Source organism: Mixophyes fleayi, chromosome 6, assembly GCF_038048845.1.
Source record: "Mixophyes fleayi isolate aMixFle1 chromosome 6, aMixFle1.hap1, whole genome shotgun sequence".
Lineage (NCBI taxonomy): Eukaryota > Metazoa > Chordata > Amphibia > Anura > Limnodynastidae > Mixophyes > Mixophyes fleayi.
The window spans coordinates 36986181-37008141 of NC_134407.1; the positions used below are offsets into that span (position 1 = coordinate 36986181).

A 21961-nucleotide genomic window follows, 5' to 3' on the forward strand; every position below is an offset into this window, starting at 1 on the left:
TGAGACAGCACAGTACAGTAAACAATACCATGGCCTTATATGTGTGGAGTTTGTATGTTCTCCCTGTGTTTGTGTGGGTTTCCTCCGGGTGCTCCGGTTTCTTCCCACACTCCGAAAACATACTGGTAGGTTAATTGGCTGCTATCAAAATTGACCCTAGTCTCTCTCTCCGTGTGTGTGTGTGTGTGTGTGTGTGTGTGTGTGTGTGTGTGTGTGTGTGTGTGTGTATGTATGTATGTTAGGTAATTTAGACTGTAAGCTCCAATGGGGCAAGGACTGATGTGAGTGAGTTCTCTGTACAGCGCTGCGGAATCAGTGGCGCTATATAAATAAATAATGATGATGATGTCCTGACAGACAAAAGCTGGTTGCCATCCTCTGCTATACATTTTTAATTTTACTTCAGTATAACGCAGCTACTACACATTGTAATATGCTCAAATAAGCAGAAACACTGCATTTACTGAATAATGCATAAAAATGCATATGATTTGGGATTTTTAACACAGTACATGATTCTACTTGATGTGTTATGTTATTTCAGATTTTATCAGATTTTGTACTGTTAAGAATTCAGAGCTCCATCAAAAATACAATATCTGGACCTCTACCAGCAACAGAAACACTGTGCCAGCTCCGTATCAGAAACTTTGCATTCTTCCTACAGTAAGACAAATACAACTCTGGCCAATTTCCCACGAGAAAGCCACACTTATAATGACATTTACCAGGATTTGGAAAGTCAATTGGATCTAGTGCTTTTTGTCCAAATTTACTGTCACAGAAAGGTTTTCTCAGTGGTTAGTGCATGACAATGGATAGATCAGTTCTTGACAATCATTTTATTAATTCTCATGTATAAACTGCTGCATTTTGTTAAAATAGCAACAAGAGGCTGCTAGAAACATTAAACAGATTAAAGATAGGGCAGCAACCAGCTTATTTTTAATATGTAAATTCGCCTTTAGTAGAAAAAAAGAAACAATGGCCACTATGGCTCACCTTTCACATCTCATGATCCATTAGAATGAACGTATCACCTACATACAGTAGAAGTTGATATTTTGCAGGCTGAACCAATATTAATGAGAATGAATTCCTATTAATTCCCTCAATGCTGTTCTTAGCGAATTGATAGGCTGCCATTTATGCATACTTGTTCAGTCCACAAATTATCTGCCTCTCCTGTGTAGGCAACAGATACAATTAACTAGACCACTGTACCATGGCATCATCATCATCAGTTATTTATATAGCGCCACTAATTCCGCAGCGCTGTACAGAGAACTCATTCACATCAGTCCCTGCCCCATTGGAGCTTACAATCTAAATCCCCTAACTTACACACACGAAGACACACACAGACTAGGGTCAATTTAATAGCAGGCAATTAACCTACCAGTATGTTTTTGGAGTGTGGGAGGAAACCGGAGCACCCGGAGGAAACCCACGCAAACACAGGGAGAACATACAAACTCCACACAGATAAGGCCATGGTCAGGAATCGAATTCATGACCCCAGCGCTGTGAGGCAGAAGTGCTAACCACTAGGCCACTGTGCTGCCCATGTACCAATTGGCAATAATAATCTTTTAGCTAGCCCAATGGACCACTGAACACAATTGGCAGTAATATTTTATTACTATTGCTTACCGGTTCATTGGGCACATAAAAGGATCCTAAGATCAAAAAAAAAATTGCCCCAGTAACTACTTTATAACTCGTATAACTATCTCAATGCTATTGTTCTCAGAATAGCAAGACTCCCCATTTTTATACAAATCTCCCTCTACCTCTTTCCTTCCAAATCCTGCTTGTTGTTTACACAAGGTGGGCACACCCCTCTTGCAGCCCAGTTTTCAGTTCTTTATATTTATTGAATACTTATTATACTACATAGCCTTTTATTTTTGTCAAAAATGTGTTTTATTTGTGACCAATGCCCTAATTTCTTATTATGCTTGTGATTGGATCACGTGTAAATAACTTATGGTATATATTTATTTAAAGGAAATAGCGCAGGGGCGCTTATTTATATAATTGCCAATGCACTTATTTTTAATATTGTGTATATTTTGGTAAGGGAAATCTTTAATTTCTGAGACCAAAGAGAGAATATTAGTTTTTTCTATTTTAACCTTGATGGAGGAAATGCCTTATTTCTGATGTATATATCTGATACAATAAGACTTTGTTTATCTTGGTGTAAGGTAAGGTTACAACCTGATTCTAAAAATAGCTCAGACCTCGAAAGGGCTGGCTTACCCAGTGAGCCTGTGTTCAAATGTGTATAAAAACAGCGCTGTTTTGTATTAAAAGTTTTTCTTCTGATTTCATCTGACCTTAGCACTGGTACCTCTAATCAGTGTGACTGCAAATAAACATCATTTGCTTCAAAGACCTGCTTGAAAATATCTTCCATGCTGAAAATCCTGTGATCCTGTGTACAGATTAGACCCCAAATTTCTGAGGTTTGGACACAGCTCTCCAGTACCACCGCTTTGCCGCTACCCAGCAGCTTTGGCCAGTCTGATAGGCCAGGGAAGAGGGGGGGTCCATCCACAGCACCCTGATCCATAGTAATCGGTCAGGGGAACCCAGCCCAAGTGTACCAGCACAGGAGTACACTAGCAGTGACAGTTACCCAGAAGGAACGTGGTTCTGGGCGCCATAAAGGAGCCCAGTGGTGGCAGCAGGCTCCTCCTACTGCGGCAAGTGGGGTGTATTCAGAACAACAACAGGGGACGGTGGCAAAGTAAGCACAGACGGTTCCCAGCAACAACAGACAGGGTGGAATAGGCGGTTCTTACTGTCACAATGCTGTGATAGCAAAGATCAATAGACGATCAGTGTTATCACCACCATTATTAAAATATCACCGGTAGTAAACCGCCCGGCGATACTGGATGCTAGCAGTTAGAATAGTTGCACAGCTTTGCAGGGCCAGTCTTGGTACATCTGCATTCAGAGTGTAGAGCTGGCATCCTGACTTGGACTTCTAGGTCAACTTGTCAAAAAAATAAACATAACATTAAAAAAATACCTAAAATATGGAAAAAAAATCATTAGTTTGCAGGCATTCCAACTGGCTACTTGGAAGTGTGTACGAGTGATAGTTAACACGACTCTTTACAACCAATGAAAAAGTTAACTGAATCCAAACGACAAACAGATTATAAAACACAAAACACCTGAAAATAAATGTAAAAAATATAAGATCACCAAGTTAGATCTTTATTTTACCACTCTGTCTACTGCTCCTCCAGTAAAGACAAGGGAACCAGCATGATATTTTGGGGAAGGGTGCACGCTGGTGTTGGGATGTTGAAGCTGCAGAAGCAGAGGGTCCAGTAATCAAAAGCTAAGGGGGTCTTATGGGCGGGATCACTAATACACAGTGCTTAAACACAATGTCCTGTCACTGGCAGTGTCATCTTGTGGATCTGTAGATTGGAAGACCTATGAAACCAGCTCATTTCTCCCATTAAAAATCTATTTCTTTTGGGGTCACTGTGATGGCGATGTCCTCATTCCCACGACGTACCACCATACGCAGAGATCCTTCTTGTTTAATAGCCTCACTGACATCATTGCTGGATGTCACAGTCTGACTGCCGATACTGATGATCACATCACTTTCCTTCAGCCCCGCCCTGAGACACAAACAGAACCAAGTATTAACGGATATTAAGCAAAGAGCGGAGAGTTCAGGAAGATATAGCTGGACAGTGTTAGAGGTTAGCATAGACATTACAGGCACCAGTGATGGGCTCATTAATCATTATCTGATGTGTGTAGAGGACCTTTCTGTGGATATAAGAAATGGTTACATGTATTTATTTTGGGGGGATATTTATGAAAACTGGTGCAAAGGAAAAAAGTTAGCGCTGCCCATACCAAGCAATCAAATGATGTCATTGATAACCGGGTAAATGTTAGATTGTGTATCTAACACACTAAAGCAGTTTAACAAGTTTTTAGAAGAATAGAAAACAGAATTATTAGAAGGTGTTGGCCACATTTTTAGGGATGCTTCTAAAATAATCTATTTTGGCAACTTTCACCAGTTCAGCCCTTTGTTAACAGATCCAATATTAAGAGAGTTACCACTCACCAGTCAGAGTGCTGGATACCCAATAGATAACTTCCTGTACTGAGATTAGTCAAAGTAATGGAAAACACACTATAAAGATATGGTTGGTTAAACTGTTGTATTGTGCACTCTAACTCCACCAGAGATTTGGAATCTGCACTGTATAGACACCAAAGACTAGGGGTATGCATTATCTTGTATGTATGGACAACTTATAAATAGGATTGCACACAGGGTCAGAGGCGTAGCATGGGCGCAGCAAGTACAGTTGATACCAGGGCCGGTTTAATTCCCAGAAGGGCTCCGATGCTAGTGGGCCCCAGAACGATCAGGACAGGAGAGTGAATGTTTCTGTGCCAGGAGGTTTAGACCACAAGAAAATGGCCGCTGCTCTGTGTGGATTCTACACTCGGCTGTAGATTTCTTTCTCTGTACATGCATGTCACTATTTCCAGGTGACTTAATTGCTGCTGGTCAGTACTGACTGGTTTATTCTTATTTACTGACAAGTTAACCCGTGCATGATACTCATGCATTCTAGTCAAATCAAGCTACTTAAGGTGTTAAAAAGGTTCTTGTCATCTTCATCGCCACACACACACGCCGCTAGGCTTTTATATATTAGATAATGCTAAGAATTTAGTAGGTCAGTGTAGTATATAACTCTGCCCAGCAGGTGGCGCTGCAGCTTGAGCACTCTGTCACCCGGTAGATTTTTCACACACACACACACACACACACACACACACTAACACAGCATGCGTGTTCATGAGGTAAAATTACCTCATAATAAATGAGTTTGAGCCCTCAACTCGTAAATTTAGCCTTTACTACCCCTCCCACGGGGGAAAGGGGGGATGATGGAAGTTAACTGACTTCACTATTATAATTTTTTTGTCAAATAATGTCAGTATACCAAATTTCAGGTCAATTGGATGAGCCCTTTCTGAGAAAATAGTTTTTTCCACACACACACACACACACACACACACACACTAACACACGCCGCTAGGCTTTTATATATTAGAAGATAATGGGACACCCCCAATATTGGGTAGCATTACTGTAGGCAGAGGGGGAGTTATATGAGAAGGCAGCCTGTAGTACTTACAATCATGTACGTGAGGCCTGGACACATTTCATTTTAGAAGTAGAAATTATCAATGTGCACATATATTATACAGCCAAATGTACTGCACAGAGAATCCAGTTACTGATATAGTGTCCATTACAACAACAGTATCCCTGCGTTATACCAGTGTTCCTATGCTCCTACATTGTATGAATGTCACTAGCTGTACCAGTATCTGCATTTTGCCAGTGTCTATATTTCCACTTTAACTTGCCCCTGGTGCACTTCAGTACTGGGGGCGTCTCATGCGCATGCTACGAGCACCATGCCTCCACGCTACGCCCCAGCATAGGGTCAATCACAATTTTCTGTAATAAATGGACCAATTTGTGGATCCCATGCCTCCGCCACACAACAGCTTGGGATGGCACTGCCCATAACTATTGGTTCAGCTCACAAACTGGTGAACCTTAAGCTCCACCTACTCTTCTGCCGGTGTATCTGGAAGCACTTCTACAATGTAAGCACCGGAGTTCACATCAGGAAAATCCTTCAGCTGCTCCCTGAGTTCCTTCACTTTTCTGCAATGAAAAGAGAGCTTTTTAGCTATACAGTCATGGATGATGAAAAGAATAACACACTGATTTTATGTGGTCAAATCTTCAAATTGTAACTAAGTAAATAATATTATGAAGGAAACAGAGACACAGAGTTTATTTTAATTGCTCTTGGCTACAAAATAAAGCGGATACATGGATATAACTGTATCCAATCCATATACAGAACTACACCTGATAATATAAATGTATATCTGTACAGCACAGTATGAAGCTAGAATGTATATAGTCAAAGTTGCAGAAGGGCATGTACAAGTCAGTACATTAAAATCATCCATAGGTTAAAAATCCTCTAAAAATAATGAAAAGGTCTGGTTCTCACCCCGGGCTGAGTGAAAGCATCCTTATCCCCAAGTACCTTTTCTTCTTAATTCCCTGACCTGCAAATACAGACGTTTAAAGGGCTGTCAAGGACCATACAACTAAACAGATCACTGATTTTATGCATAACATGAAATATTGTCCATATTATTTAATTATGATACAACACAAACTGATTTTACATTTCATGTCGTTATTATTTTTCTTATTCTAAAGGTTTACAGTCATATAGTTTCTAATAATATTCATGAAAAAAAACATTGAAGTGCACTCATTCCCTACATGGACTTGAGGCAGACATATAAGGACTGAATCAAGGACAACACAGACTGATTATTTTTATACACTCTGTACGTGGCAGGATTTCAATAATAAACAGTAAGGGTATCAAATAAAATAGTGACAGAAATAACATGTTTGCTCTTATACGACTCAAACTGCAGTGGTCGGTTCAAACTCAGTTTAATTAACACATTGAAAGTATATGTTGATTGTAGCTTTCCTAGAAGGAAAAGCTGATGAGAGCCTTTCTTGTTTTTATATGTCTATCATTGTGAATTCACAATTCTATAAAAATTACTCTAGTGATTAAACAGATATATAGCTCAAAACACAACCGACTGAATAAACTACTTGTATTGTTGTAATTATAGAGGCCCCCCTGGGAATGATATCCCAGGGATGCCTGGACCACAATGGACCGCAGCCTAAATATACTGAATATGTCCTATCACCAGCAGCCAAATTACAGCCCTGGACATCAGTTCTGTGGTCCATAAAAATATAAATAGGTGGAAGAGGTAAGCAGAAGGAAGTGGTGTTTTGGGTGAGGATCTTGCACCCCGATCCTGTACTCTTCGGTACATAACTAACCACTGAGCTAGTTAAAGTTGAAAAACAAGACGTTTTAAATATTAAGTGACCATGTCAAGTAAATATCTTCTTTACGCCTATTACACAGGTATGATTGTGGTTGGTAAAAATGAGACAGTTGTACAAAGTTAACCTACCACATGTGAACTTATAACTGGTCAAAATTCAATATGACTGGATTTGGTTTTATCGGGTACAGCGGAAAAATGAATCAATCAGTAATACCATAATTCAGGATCTGTTTGATCAGCACCGAGTCTTATCCACTTGTTTAGCGAGTGCGTCAACTGACTGAATTGAAACCTGTACTACGTTATCGTCTCTTTCACCCAAAGAAGGAATTTTAGGTTTATTTTGCTTCAAACCTCAGGCTGTAAGTTGCTGGGTTGGTATTCTCTACAGGTAGTTCTTAACAGTGATTATAAATGGTGTCTATTCAGTACAAGCATGCATATAAAAGATTAGGGACTAAAGCATTACCTGCGGACTGTCTGCTGTGTGACTCGGCAAGGAACTTACGGATTTTGTCTGATGGAATAGCAAATGAGATGCCAGCAGTAACTTTTAATGTGTTTATTCCAATCACTTCACCATCCTGTAATAAAATTAAAAAAAAACATTCCTGTTAAAAGATGTGTAGTTGGCATGCCCAAGAGAAATACTATACTGCATGTTGGAAACAAGATTTGGGTATTTAAATGCATATTTCTCAAGTCTTCTTTTTCCAGAACACATGCCTTAACAGGAATGCTATACAGTGTCCAAACCATTGCTAATACAAACCAAATACAAGATAGCTGATATTATGTTAGCAGAAAATGATATAATGGACCTGTGCTTAGAATAACATCTTTCTCAAAGCTTTCATCTTGCACACTTTATGTTTTTTTTGTGCATTTGTTTATATTACTATTTGAATTTTATTTTTACTTGGTCTCATATAGCTACTTTTAGATGCAAATGTTCAAGCTAAACCTGTTGAACGCAATGACATTTAAAACATTGCATACATCATTTTTCTAAAATGAAGAACAACTTTAGAAAGACTGAAAAATAGCCCCCTCCATTTTCCATAATGGAAGATCCACATGCATCCCGCTTAAGATCTGCACCACCATATATAACAATTGTAATTTATATATTACTGTAAATACAGTAGACTCATTGTGGTTTCAATTCAGTTAAAACAGACAAACTCATAAAAACGCAGCTCACTATACAAATACGCAAACACCTGAAACACTAAAAGTTAAAGGGTGACTACATTTGGAACTAATTTGGGAGGCAGCTAGAATGTGATTGGTTGCTATAGGCAATATCTCCACTTTTCAAATTAGCCCCTTAGTGTTGCCTGGAACTCCACTCCCCCACCTCACCTCTCTCCTACGCTGTGTCCCACAGCTCCTTTCGCCCCCACCGCCAGCATGTATCATGTGATCGGACAGCAAGAGGCAAGATACAGGGCCAACAACAAGAAACAGGGTGGGGGTTAATTATTTAACAGTGGGTGGGAAATTCATTTTGTCCCTTAAAATCTTAAAGATTTCCTCAGGGGGGTATCAAAAAAGAAAATTTAAGGGACGAAACGCTTTGGGTTTACCTTCCTATCTTACATTGATCCTGAGAACTGTGTGGTAATAACAGTTTTCTCGCACTGCTTCATAGGATATCAGAAGGATTTTTAAAGGTACACTGTGTTGGCATTATATTCTTTTGATCATAAATTATCCCCTTAGGCAACACTAAGGGGGGTAATTTATGATGTAGAACACACCAGAAAGAATTGGATATAAAGAAACCTGAAAGAGGAGATATGCACTTTGTTATATGAATGTGGGTACGTTGGCAATTTATCCGTGTCATGGGTGATTTGTTGCAATACTGCAGTGATCACCTGGATCTTATTTTCCATTTAAGATGTTTCCCATTGCGAAGTGTCACAGTTATATTGATATATTTCTGTGAAAGAAAGTTTTCTGGTATGAGGACACTTTTTATGTGCGATTTGTGCACGGGTGACTTTAGAAAAACAATATTGCACTATTGTTTTTTCTTTTTCCTTTCCATTCCTTTAACCTCAATGTGCCTGAATATATGGAGATGAGATCCATATGTGAAGTACTGGATCACCATCATTTACAGACGGGTCTTTAAGGATGTTTTATGCAGGATGCAATTTTTATTTATGAATAAGGTTACAAGTTATGGAGGCGCCCTGTGTCCTTTTGTACAACTATTAACTTAATGTATGTGTTTAGGGGAATATAGTTTTATTTATTAAACATTAATTAAATTAATTTAATATCGTTACTAGTTCCTGGTAGGGGACCTAAATATTAAAAGTGGGTTCTATTGATTTAACATTGTGGCTGGTTGATGGGAGGGAGGCCTAGAGGGTTAACTCATTGCTAGAATTTCCATATTTCATGTCCCTGTCTTTTTTCCAAACAGGGACCCAATATTCCAGGATCCATACAAGCAGCAACTGAGCTTACGAGACCAGCAGAAGCACCAGGTAGTGGAATCTGCAAGAACAGGTAGGAGACAGCAGGACAGTCTGCCAACTGTCCTGATCCTGGTAAGACTGTCCCGATTTTGGGTAATGTTGTGCTTAGCCAGGACTTTGTCCCCACTGCAGGGACAGTTGGAGGTATGTCCAGCTTCACACTGCTGTGCTTGTGAAAAAGGATCTGTGTGCACCTGATAGTTGTGAATTCAACATAATCTGTGCATTTGAAGTGGATAGGAAGAGGGTTTGAGATTGCACTGTCTAAAATAGCAATACCCCTTGCATGTTGGTCATCCCCACTCTGTCAGTATGGCAACCCCCCTTCTAGAAATCCTGCGCTTCCACCTGGGACATGGAGAGAAATGAGGACATTTGGATACAAAGGAGGGATACTTGGGATGCCTGGTTCCAGGCTTGTTATCACATCTATGGAAATAGTTGCACAACTGTGAGTCTTATTTTTCTCCTTCGGGTTTTCCCTTCCCATGTTTAAGTCTTTACAACTTCCTGCACATGCTAAGATACAGACCTGGGGCAGTAAATCATGTAACCTTTTACCATATCTTCCTGTCGGGAACATGAAAATTTTCCTTTCACTCAATGACTCAATATAAATAAGTTTAGATTTATTGAACTTTTAAGTAGAAAAACTGTAGGTGGTTAGTCAGCCAGTCACTAACAGCACCACCCTCTATTAGTCTTTCCAACCATACATATTTGAGTCATGTAGTAATGAAATGCCAACCGCACAAACCTCATGCCAAGCCACATCTGTCAACGTGTTCTGACAGCACATCATGAACTCACAAACATAACCAGTACCTGAGGGCAGGATCTCTTACCAAGTTCACAAGCGGACCTCCTGAGTTCCCATACTGTAAGACAAGAAAGTACACACTGTTATTCTGACCACAAATGTATCATCAGATATTATCTTCTTCTATAGCAGCCCAAATAAATATCATACAGTTTTCATTTATTTTGCTTTGCTTCAAGATATTCTGATTTTAGACACGAAGGAGCGCTATGTCTGCATATTCCAATAACATTTGTCCTGTTATGCCATGTTGCATTTATTAACGAGAGTGGGGCCGCCATATTGATCTCTCAACAACTGCAGAGGGAATATTAAATATAGAGGCAACAGAACAGTGTCACCGAATAAGTGGTTAAGTTACAAGCAAATAGCAATGCATAATCACTCAGTTTAATCTAATTGAGTCATTAAATAGTGCACAAAGTTCTGCACAAACAGATTAAATTATTTTTAAATATACACTCAACTCAGAGGAGACCAAACAACTTCAATTGGACACAATAATAGAATTGACATGTTAGCCAATAAAGGCAGTATGCCCTCTATCAGTCACAAGTGGAATTGCAAGTCATAACAGAAAAAAGAAGATTGACTTATGGGTTGAGTTCAGTAAGTTGTACCCATAATACTGGATGTTACTTTCCTGGGTTTCACCTTCTTCCCAATACAGTAGGTACTCAAACATCAGTAAAGGTCTGACAATAGCCCTTAAATCTACTACCACTTGCCTATTTTAAACAGGCAACGCAGTTACCAATGCCTTTTCATCCTTAACGATCCATTTATCTACCCAATGAAAATACGAAAAGAAGGAGGACCATTAACAACATCTCTGTGAGTTTGAAAATGACCCACTTTAGTGCAAGAAAAGATCACAATGCTCTAACAGTTAGATCCCCAGGTTAGTAGAACTCAAGCATAGGCCTTAAATAGTGTTCCCTCCGCCCTTAATTGCATCCAGAAGTGGGTACAGAGTCTAGCAGCCCAGTAGTGTAAATGGTTTAGAAATCTGCTCTACTACATTAGAGTTCTCCAAACCAGTAAGAAGTGCTTGGAACACTGATGAATAGTAGGTGGGGATTAGGATAAGGAAGAAACACAACTCTGCCCACTAGACAAAATATGCTAAAGAGTGGTCTGGGCCAAAGTTCTCCAGCTACAGCCTCACTCCTCTACATCAACACTCAAAGCACTTCATACTGGTCCGGTGCAGACAATAGGGTTGGCTACCTATTTAAACTATTTAGCATACTGGCATCTTAAAATTAAGATTTTTTTGCATTTTTTTAAAGAATACTTCTTCTTAAATTCTATACCCCTCCTGTTGAAAATCCCCTTTAAAAATAAAAAAATTGGTCCCTTTCACAGATGAACTCTTACTATGCATATTATAGTGCAAGGTCTAGCTGGTGCTGGTAGAAGGTTACTAATAGACTACTCACATTTATGATGGCATCTGTCTGGATGTAGTCCATATCAGAATTTTTCAGACCCAGTTCCTTCCCACCGCGTTGTGCAGTGCTCACAATACCCGTTGTAACTGTATTCTGAAGGGAGAATGGGCTTCCGATAGCAATGACAAACTCTCCAGGACGAAGGTCTTCGGATCGGCCCAAGAGCAGCACAGGCAACTTCCCCTATGTACAGATATGTCAGATTAATATAGAGGAGAATGGAGATATCACCCTGCCTCTATCTAGATATTTATTATATATTCTTGATGATACTTTAATGTTAAAGTGGACCTGTCAATTATACATAAACGAACATTAAACCGATACCTGAACAATAGCAATAGTAGAGTATAACTAAACATACATTACATTTACTGTTGGTTTCTTCTTTATCTGCCCATTTACACGCCAGCATGATGTTAGCGCCATCTTCTGGGCAGCAATGCAAATGACTACTAATGAGTGTGAGTGTATTAGCAGGAGCATGCTCAAAGTACTCCAAAGCATTCTGTGACATCATCGAGCAGCCTGTGTTTAGTACATTGGCTATGTATGATCATATAAGATCAGTGTGTATAGAACCACTGCCCACACCAATAGCTCATTTAAATAATACCTAATTTACTTATGACATGGGGGCAGATTTTTTTAGTTGTTTTTTCTCAATAAACAGGAGCACTTTAAAGCTTTCATATGGTCTACAAACAGTACAGGAAACCATTATGTGAGATGAACCAACAGAGGTCTATCCATTCATTATAAACTAGCGACATCACAGAGGTATGACTACTTAGCGCCTGGTAAATTATAGGCTGCATTCCCTTGCGTATTGTTCAGCCCACAAAATGCCTCCATTGTTGGTAGTAGATAGGTTCCATTTAGATAATTCCTTTTTTCTGAGAATGTGAGCCCGTGATTTTAAAGATATACCTTAAGGTTTTTAATAAGAAGAAAAATGTGCTGTTTTATGACATCACTGTTGCTAGACTATATGAATCTCATGAAACATACACATATTGTTCTCATAACTCAGGATTTGCCACATCACTTTCCTGCCTTTACCAAGAACAAGAGTGCAGTGCTAGGCTCAGGCTTGGAACACACAGTCAATCCCCATTCTCTAAGTGCTGCCATTGTCTTCAGCCTAAAACAGCTGCATATGAGTCACAGTGCTAACAAACATTTGAATAAAAAGAAGATTTACTGAAAATCTCAATAAGACACCTGGTTAGGACTTAATGCCAGTCATTTCCTACATCAATAAGCGGCGAGCTTTGTAATTTCAAAGGTGATTTATTGCAGAACCAAACAAGGGAAGAGCTATATTATTTACCATTTTTATGAGTGGTTCCTCTCTGATGTCTCACTTTGCATTTAGTTACTTACAATAACTGAGTCAGACATCATATTCTAGGATTAGTCACATATTCTAACCATCTATATTTACAAACAAAAGCAGCTTGGATTAGCTTTTGGAATTTGTTCATCAAAATGATGCGTACTAAGGATGCTGAATCAAATTCCACAGTTTGGTTCACAGCTGGCTCTGTACAATCTAATATAAATATTACTTATATATAAACATAAGTCTACATTTCCCTAGTGATATCAGTAACAACTCAATATGGGGTAAAACCAGGCCCGGCGCTCCCATTAGGCAAGGTTAGGCAATTGCCTAGGGCGCTGGGACCTGCAGGGCGCCTCTAAATTAAAAAAAAAACGGAAATCCACGGGGAGGAGAGGAGAGAAGGGGCTATTGAATCTTACCTGCATGAAGCTGCTCCTCTCTGCTCTGTCTTCTCCCCTCCACTCACTGACAGTGACAGGCTGTGATGATGTCATCATCACGGCCCGACAGTGTCTGTGAGTGGAGGGGAGAAGACAGAGCAGAGAGGAGCAGCTTCATGCAGGTAAGTTAAAGAAAGACATGGGGAGGGGTGGGGAGGGAAGCGCAGCGGCGATTTTTAAAGGGGGAGGGGCGGCGATTTTTAAAGGGGGGGGGCGGCGATTTTTAAAGGAAAGGGGGGGGCGGCGATTTTTACACTGTGCCTAGGGCGCCAAGGACCCTAGCACCGGCGCTGGGTAAAACAATGTTTTTTATCTCTAAACCTCTAGCAATAAAGAACAATGGTGAAGCACTAACATCTGCTCATACCTTGCAAAACATTTCTGACAACCAGTCTTTTTTTTGCAAATCTGATGTATAGTTTCAAATCATATTTTAAAGTTATGTGGATCATACAATATTAATTCAGAACTTCACAAAGTTTTACAAACTACATGAAAAGTACAAGGGGGGAATCAACATGCCACATTATTTAAACAACAAGTAAAGTCACTATTTGGAATTACAATATATCAAGAGCTGTATACTAATGAGCTGAATAACAGACAGCCTGGTATATGCCCCCTTTTACATGATACTATTTTAAATAGGAGGTGCTGCTCTATCTTATATCATTCTATGCCATTAGAGTGTGAGTGGCAGGCTTGTAGACTTGCTCTGCATTAAAGCACTGTGTGGATTAGTGGATTCATACACTGGGGCATGGTCAGTGATGTTGTAACAACTTAACAGTTTTCTTTTGTAATATATAAAAAAAACATTAGAACTCTAAGGGGTCTATTTACTAAACTGGGAGTTTGAAAACGTGGAGATGTTGCTTATAGCAACCTATCAGATTCTAGTTATCATTTATTTAGTACATTCTACAAAATGATAGCTATAATCTGATTGGCTGCTACAGGCAGGGCCGGATTAAGGGAATGGAGGCCCCTGGGCTAAGGGGGCCTTCATTTCCCCGTGAGGGCCCCCCCGTGATCCGAGCCGAGCCGCCCCCTAGGCACTTACCTCTTTCTCCTGGCATTGCAGTCCTACCCCGACGCGCTGTATGCTCTTTACTGAGGAGATCTTGTGAGAGTGAGACTCACGAGATCTCCATAGTAAGGAGACTACAGCGCGCCGGGGAAGGTCCGCAGTGAAAGTGCTCAGCAGCATTGATCGCTCCGGGGCGCCCCCGACCCTGACCGATCAATACTGCTGCTGAGCACTTTCAAGGGCCCCCTGGATGCCCGAGGCCCCTGGGCTGTAGCCCAGTTAGCCCAAGGGTTAATCCGGCCCTGGCTACAGGCAACATCTCCACTTTTTCAAACCCGCAGTTTAGTAAATCTGAAAATAGAATACTAACTATATTAGTATTAAAGCCAAATAGATATGTACTCAAGAGTATTGATTTAGGATATTCTTGAGCATATGAGGATATGTTCTGCACAAACTGAAGCCCCCACCCCATGGCTTAATCACTAGATAAATACATATTGTTGTTATGCAGCTCGGATTGTATCACTCTGTGTTATCTGAACTCCAGAAATGGTTGTGAAAAGGCATATTGGAGTAAGGGCTCTGCAGCCTTCCCTCTGCATCAGACCTCCAGGGAGAGACCACTAAGTACTAATATTGTTAATTAACTTTAGAACCACATTTGTTGTATTATAAACATTTTATTTCACCATTTCTTTCTATCACAAATCTGTACCCAATACATTTTTGAGATATTTTGCCAAATTTTTGATAATATTTATTTCATTTTAAAGTAATTATGGATAAAAACAATGATTTTATCATAACCTATATAAATTAATAAAGATGAATTGTGGAGTGCCCCTTAATATAATTTCCTTTCCTTGCTAATTTGTGAAGAGACCACTAAGTACACAATAGGGAAAACTTTCTAACTGCCTCAACTAAATCCCCTCCAATCCCCCTCCTCGCACCACCACTAGGTACAAACCCTGAGTATGGGGGGTTCTCTTCTCTGCTTACCTATCCTAATGCAGAGGAAAGAAAAAGGAATGAGTGAGGGGAAAGCTCCCAATATGAATTGGTGAAAAATAAATAACAGAAAGGGCCCAAAGAGCAGAAGGCAGGGGAGAAACCTGGCGGTCAGATTTGTGCAATAAATAATACACCTGGCATTTTAAGTTACTGTCACCGTCATCAGTTCACTAAACTTACACCTTACCCTAACTATGAATTTTTAAGCCGACCTTGCTTCCCTCGCTTTGATATGATAGGCAGTGGTCTACTTCCTATAAGTATACTAATGAATCAAGCTTGAAATTAATGGAAAGTGTATTCAGAAATATAAATAAGCTCTACTGTGAACATTAACATCAGATGCTGCTGCAAGTGAGGAAGGAGACTTAGGAAGAACTTTTTTGAAGAGTGCACTAATGGGATACAGGTCAAAAACACAGAGACTGGAGTTTCTGAGATCACTGGGCCTGCTCTTGTGTATGATTCCATCACCAAGCCACACTATGTATTTCTACAAAGCAAGTCTGCCTAGCTGTCATTCATTCTTTGTCTGCTCCTCCCACCTCACATGACAACCCACTGCAGAGGAGTGAGAGAGAGCATTGTGGACATATTTAGTGAAGTACAACCCCTCCAGTTGTTTCATTTTTATTATTCAGCTTGGTATTACTGTGTTTAATACTTATTAATATGAAATACTGCAATAACTGGTGCTGAGAATGCAATGTATTATTACTGTTAATACTGTAGTATAGTTTGTGAAAAATATCTCAATACCTTAGGCTTGATTTTGATTAAAGCAATATCTGCTTTTTCATCCACATCTATGATTTTGGCCTCATACGTTGTTCCGTCACTGCGTTCCACTTTTAACCTGTGCTTGTTTGTCACCACATGGGCACTTGTAAGGATCAATCCGTCTTCTGATACAATGAAACCAGAGCCACTGGCTGCTGGTATTTCCCGTTTCCCAAAGAAAGAGACCCTGGAAATAAGAGATATTTGTCAGAGGATGTACTAAATAAAAGAGAATGTACTAAATAAATGACAGCTAGAATCTGATTGGTCGCTATAGGCAACATCCCCACTTTTTCAAACCGACATTTTAGTAAATATACCCCCTGGTGAATTTCCTAGAGGAAAAGCGCTGCCAGGCATTAAAACCAGATTGTGGACTGCTGCTTGTCCTTTGTTATCCAATCTATATTGTTGAAATATCTATGTGAGGAATAAAGTGTGGATTTCTCATAGTCCATAAAACAGTGCTTCTTTAATAACAATCAAAAACATGTAGCAGATAAAAAAGAAGAAAGCTTGTCTCAATCATTCCCACCAAGGGTGTGGTTTGGAGTAAATTCTGGAGTTGGACCTCATACACCACAAAGCAGAGTGTCAGCTGAGAGTGAGTAATCCTATAATCAGGAAATACTAACTTTATATTTTTATCTGGTATGAGTTTTTAATTCTTATTAAAGAAGTACTTTTGGAGCAAAATACTTTTATGCACTATGAGGGAGAGAGGGGGGAACGAGTGATAGAGAGGGTCAGGGAAAGGGGGAGAAGGAGAGGGAGAAGAAGAAGGAAAGAGAGGAGGGGAGAGAGTGGGAGAAAGAGAGAAGGAGTGAGTGTGTGAGCAGAAGAGGAAGACTGAAGGAGAAGGGGAGAAGAAGTATAGAATAAAGGGGAGGGAGAGAGCGAGAGACAGCGGGAGAGAGAGAGTGCGAGAGAGAGAGAGTGCGAGAGAGAGAGAGAGTGCGAGAGAGAGAGAGAGAGAGTGCGAGCGAGAGAGGGAGAGAGAGAGAAAGGAGAAGTGACTGGAGGAAGAGAGGGAGAAGAGAGATGACTGAAAGTGTTTCTGCAATGCTACAAATTAATATGTATAAGCTTTTCAAGCATTTAGTATTTCACCCATAACTACCTATGACTTCAAATGCTGGGCAGCATCAGTAGCCTGGATCTGACCGCAGAATATAGCGGCCATGAAGCATTATATTAGGAAATGAGAATCTGCATTTTGGATGCATTTCAAGGAATATAATTTTCCCAAAACAAGTGATTTGATATTCTGGGAAAAATAATAAAAGTAGCTCACAGTCAAATATGATGTAATACATACAGACTAATGTCTACAATTACAATTTGCAAGTTACATGACCATTAAATGTGTGTACTATACACGCCAACCACATTTTAAACTCAGCATGCAAATTATATCAGACCTAAGTATAACGTAATCCTTATGGTAACTAAATTTAATAAACCCTGAATGTCATTGGTGGATTGTATGTCCCAATTTGAACCAAGCTTTACACAATACATAATGCTGCTATGATTTACATGCGAAACATCTCGATGTGCACAACCGCTGGGGCAATCTTCTCCACCACATCAGCAATAAAGTTGTACTTGAAGCGGGGGCTGTTGGGGTCCGGCTGTCCTGTAACAGATAAAGGGATAAACATGTGACACAGTGTTGTCTGAGTAAGAGGAAATAAGCATTTAGAATGTCTAATGAAGGAGAATTAGAGAAATGCCCCATAGAATGATCATGAACTGGTTATCCTGGACCCTACGTGGGACTCCAAAGCAATTCTGTGACTCCTCAGCTTTCCTTGGTCCCCACATTAATATTATCTACCCTAAATTGAATTTAGAACATATTCAGTACATATATTCCTTACAGTGTAATACTTTGACAACTGATGCAATAAATAAGCTACCTGGTTGAAAATAAACTGGACAGAAACATTAACTGCCCCCATTAGATTAACAGTGGCCTAGTGGTTAGCACTTCTGCCTCACAACACTGGGGTCATGAGTTTGATTCCCGACCATGGCCTTATCTGTGTGGAGTTTGTATGTTCTCCCCGTGTTTGCGTGGGTTTCCTCCGGGTGGTCCGGTTTCCTCCCACACTCCAAAAACATACTGGTAGGTTAATTGGCTGCTATCATAATTGACCCTAGTCTCTCCCTCTCTGTCTGTCTGTGTGTGTGTGTGTGTGTGTGTGTGTGTGTGTGTGTGTGTGTGTGTGTGTGTGTGTGTGTGTGTGTGTGTGTGTGTGTGTGTCTATATTAGGGAATTTAGACTGTAAGCTCCAATGGGGCAGGGACTGATGTGAATGAGTTCTCTGTACAGCGCTGCGGAATTAGTGGCGCTATATAAATAAATGATGATGATGATGATGATACACTAAATAAACTAATGAGATCTTAAGCTTGTTCAGATCATAAAACCACCAGAAACTTCCTTTGAGGAGCCAAATGAAGCAAGAGAGTCAGAGGTATCTAATCCCATGTATCATGCACTACTTTATCCTGCATTCTGAAAGACAGATTTTGGGTGGGACTGTTCTAGAAAAGCCAGGACATGTAGGAACCCATCTATGTGTTTTTTTCATTTTAGCATTATACCTGGTCTATTATACTTAATTTACTCTGACTACATTTATTATTGTGTAAGACGTCCCCCAAATTTAGTATGCAGATACAAGATAATGCTGTATCTTAGTATCTTTTAGTTACAAAAGTGAGAAAAACAGATAGTATGAACTCTGAATTGTATATTCAAAACCACACCAAAGAGCAAGAGGGTAAAGTTCCTCTAAGAAAATATTTACAGGAACAGATTTCCTTTTAAACTGCAGATGTATTACGCATCCAAAACAGAAACATTTTTCTCCCATCCTTGGTGTAGTTTGAGTGTTCTCAAATTATTTTGCAACAGATAATATGTAAGTTGGGTACTTAGATCAAGGCAACATTTTGCTGTGCAGTTGTCAGACAATTAATAATCTAGGGCCTGATTCCATAAGGATCTTAAATGAAGAGGTATCTTATTTCAGTCTCCTGGACAAAACCATGTTACAATGCAAGGGGTGCAAACTAGTATTCTGTTTTGCACATAAGTTAAATACTGACTGTTTTTTCATGTAGCACACAAATATCAACTTTAAATTTCAGTATGCAAATAAGCTATCAAGTATTTGTGTGCTACATGAAAAAACAGCCAGTATTTAACTTATGTGCAAAACAGAAAACTGGTTTGCACCCCTTGCATTGTAACATGATTTTGTCCAGGAGACTGAAATAAGATACCTCTTCATTTAAGAACCTTAATGAATCAGGCCCCTAATCATCATTATTGCAAGGAAGGATTGTGAAATAAGAGCTATGCCCTTCTGTGTGGAACTAGTTTATGCTTTAATGTGTTCAGTCTATTTAATACCTCTATTGCTGGAGTTTTCCTTACCTAGCAGACAGTCCCCCCTCTGGATAGGGATAATGGATGCAGATCCCTGATTCTGCACAGCTTTATTTGCAGCTTGAAGCTTGCACAGACTGCTGTATGTGTTGCCGTCGCTTCCACAAACTTGCTGGGGAGATGGACACTGACATGTCCGGGGACCACCCACTACCGCACTCTTCACACAGCGCAATGCAGAAGCGCACTGCTGATCGGCGGGTCCGTCGCCGCATCGCTCCCCTTCATCAGCAGCGCACACGGAACAGCATCCACAGCGCAAAGCTGTCTCTCCAAATGGGCAATTAGTGGGCGCTGGTGGGCAGGAGGATGGATCACAGCGTCCTGGACATCGGGATCCAGGTGATGGGATGAGAGCAGCAGGAACGCCCAAGGATAGCACCACCACGATCCACAACATTGCAATACCGGACACAACACTAGAGGGCCCAACAGTTGTGAATAACTCAAGGAAACAATTATACCTATAGAAATACAAACATCAATTAACATTGCTCTACAAATTGCTCCATGCTAATTACAATATTTGCAGTAACAATACCCAGATACTCAAGCGTTCCCATAACTAGCCCACGCGCAATAAGGAACATAAGCAAACGCACATCTTTTACATAACTCCTTTCCATTGTAACATTTACATAGGAGTGCGTTCTCTGTAAATAAATGATGACGATGTTGCTTAAAACAAATACCCATTATCATTAGACAATAAAAATGAAAAATACCACAAATTACATTATCAACCCAATACACAACTCATAGTTATAAATGCCTAAAAGATTATAAGAAATAAAGGCTTTGCATACTGGTTACTCTGTTATCAGCCCCCATCAACAGCACTTCTCAGCATTCCCCAACTAATACAAACCATATTTTCTACATACCAAAAAGTAGTGCGCTTGAACCCAGAAAACACTATAGGAAGTACTCCGGCAGAGAATGATAAACACCTATGTGCTGGAATCTGGACAGTGGTCACTAATAGTATTATTTAGTCCTAGGGAGGGTGAGTTAATAAGATGTGATATAGAAGTAGAATCTACCTAGTAGAACCCCTCTGCTTGGCACATAAGTAGATACAGGCCGGCTGCTCTTCCCCAGTGTATCTCAGGCTGAGAGGGTAGGTCCCAGGAGACAGCTACTCCCTGTACAGTCCGTTATCTGCCGGCCCAGCACTGATCTCTATCGAGGATCTCTGCACCCTACCCAAGAGCCCAGCTCTCTCCTATATTCCGTTGGGAGGTGTTATACCGGCCCAGTTCTCTGTCCTCAGAGCCCAGCACTGATTCAGCTTCTTTTATTTGGAAAAGCCCCAAAACAGAGTATTACTCCACCCCCGCATCTCATGTGAGAGACAAGGGCATGGAGCCAAAGTACAGCGCAGAGAACACAGACTACAGAGCACACGGTACAATCCTCAGTAAATACAGCACAGAGTCAATCAGTACAATGCCGAGTACTACACAGTTACAGTCAATACTACACAAAGCACATCACATAGTAAAGCACAAAGCACCAGATAGATTTACAATCAGTACAGCGCAAGGCACAGCACACAGTCAGTACAGCACAAAGTACAGCATTCAATTACAGTCAATACAGCACAGAACACAGTATACAGTAGTCAGCACAGTGTACAATAGACAGTACAGCACAGTATACAATAGTCAATTCAACACAGGACACAACATACAGGCAGTACAACACAGGACACAGCAGACAGTACAGCACAGAGAGCACAACATACAGGCAGTACAGCGCAAGGCACAGCACACACAGTCAGTATAGCACAGCACAACATAGTCAGTACAGCACAGAGTACAGCATTCAGTTACAGTCAGTACAGCACATAACACAGCATAGTCAGTAGAACACAGGACACAACAGACAGTTGCAGTCAGTACAGCACAGAATACAGCATTTAGTTACAGTCAGTACAGCACAGAACACAGCATAAAGTAGTCAGCACAGTGCACAATAGACAGTACAGCATATACAATAGTCAGTTCAACACAGGACACAACATACAGTCAGTAGAACACAGGACACAGCATACAATCAGTATAATACAGGACACAACAGACAGTTGCAGTCAGTACAGCACAGAGCACAACATACAGGCAGTAC

General features: G+C 40.3%; 1 protein-coding gene across 2 annotated transcripts; it reads right to left on the reverse strand.

The window, feature by feature from the left end:
* Positions 1–3213: 3213 nt before the first annotated feature.
* Positions 3214–21125, reverse strand: HTRA1 (HtrA serine peptidase 1). Of its 2 annotated transcripts, none has more exons than XM_075216283.1 (10): positions 20878–21125; positions 19823–20298; positions 17911–18010; positions 16351–16558; positions 11745–11939; positions 10328–10360; positions 7457–7571; positions 6105–6162; positions 5651–5746; positions 3214–3653 (listed from the first exon to the last, which is right to left on the reverse strand). In XM_075216283.1, exons 2-10 carry the CDS (start codon positions 20232–20234, stop codon positions 3485–3487), a joined length of 1386 nt encoding a protein of 461 aa, XP_075072384.1. In that variant the 5' UTR covers positions 20235–20298; positions 20878–21125; the 3' UTR covers positions 3214–3484. The 2 variants fall into 2 exon arrangements, with proteins under 2 accessions (XP_075072384.1, XP_075072383.1); XM_075216282.1 differs by having other exon boundaries at positions 20719–21125.
* Positions 21126–21961: the final 836 nt, after the last annotated feature.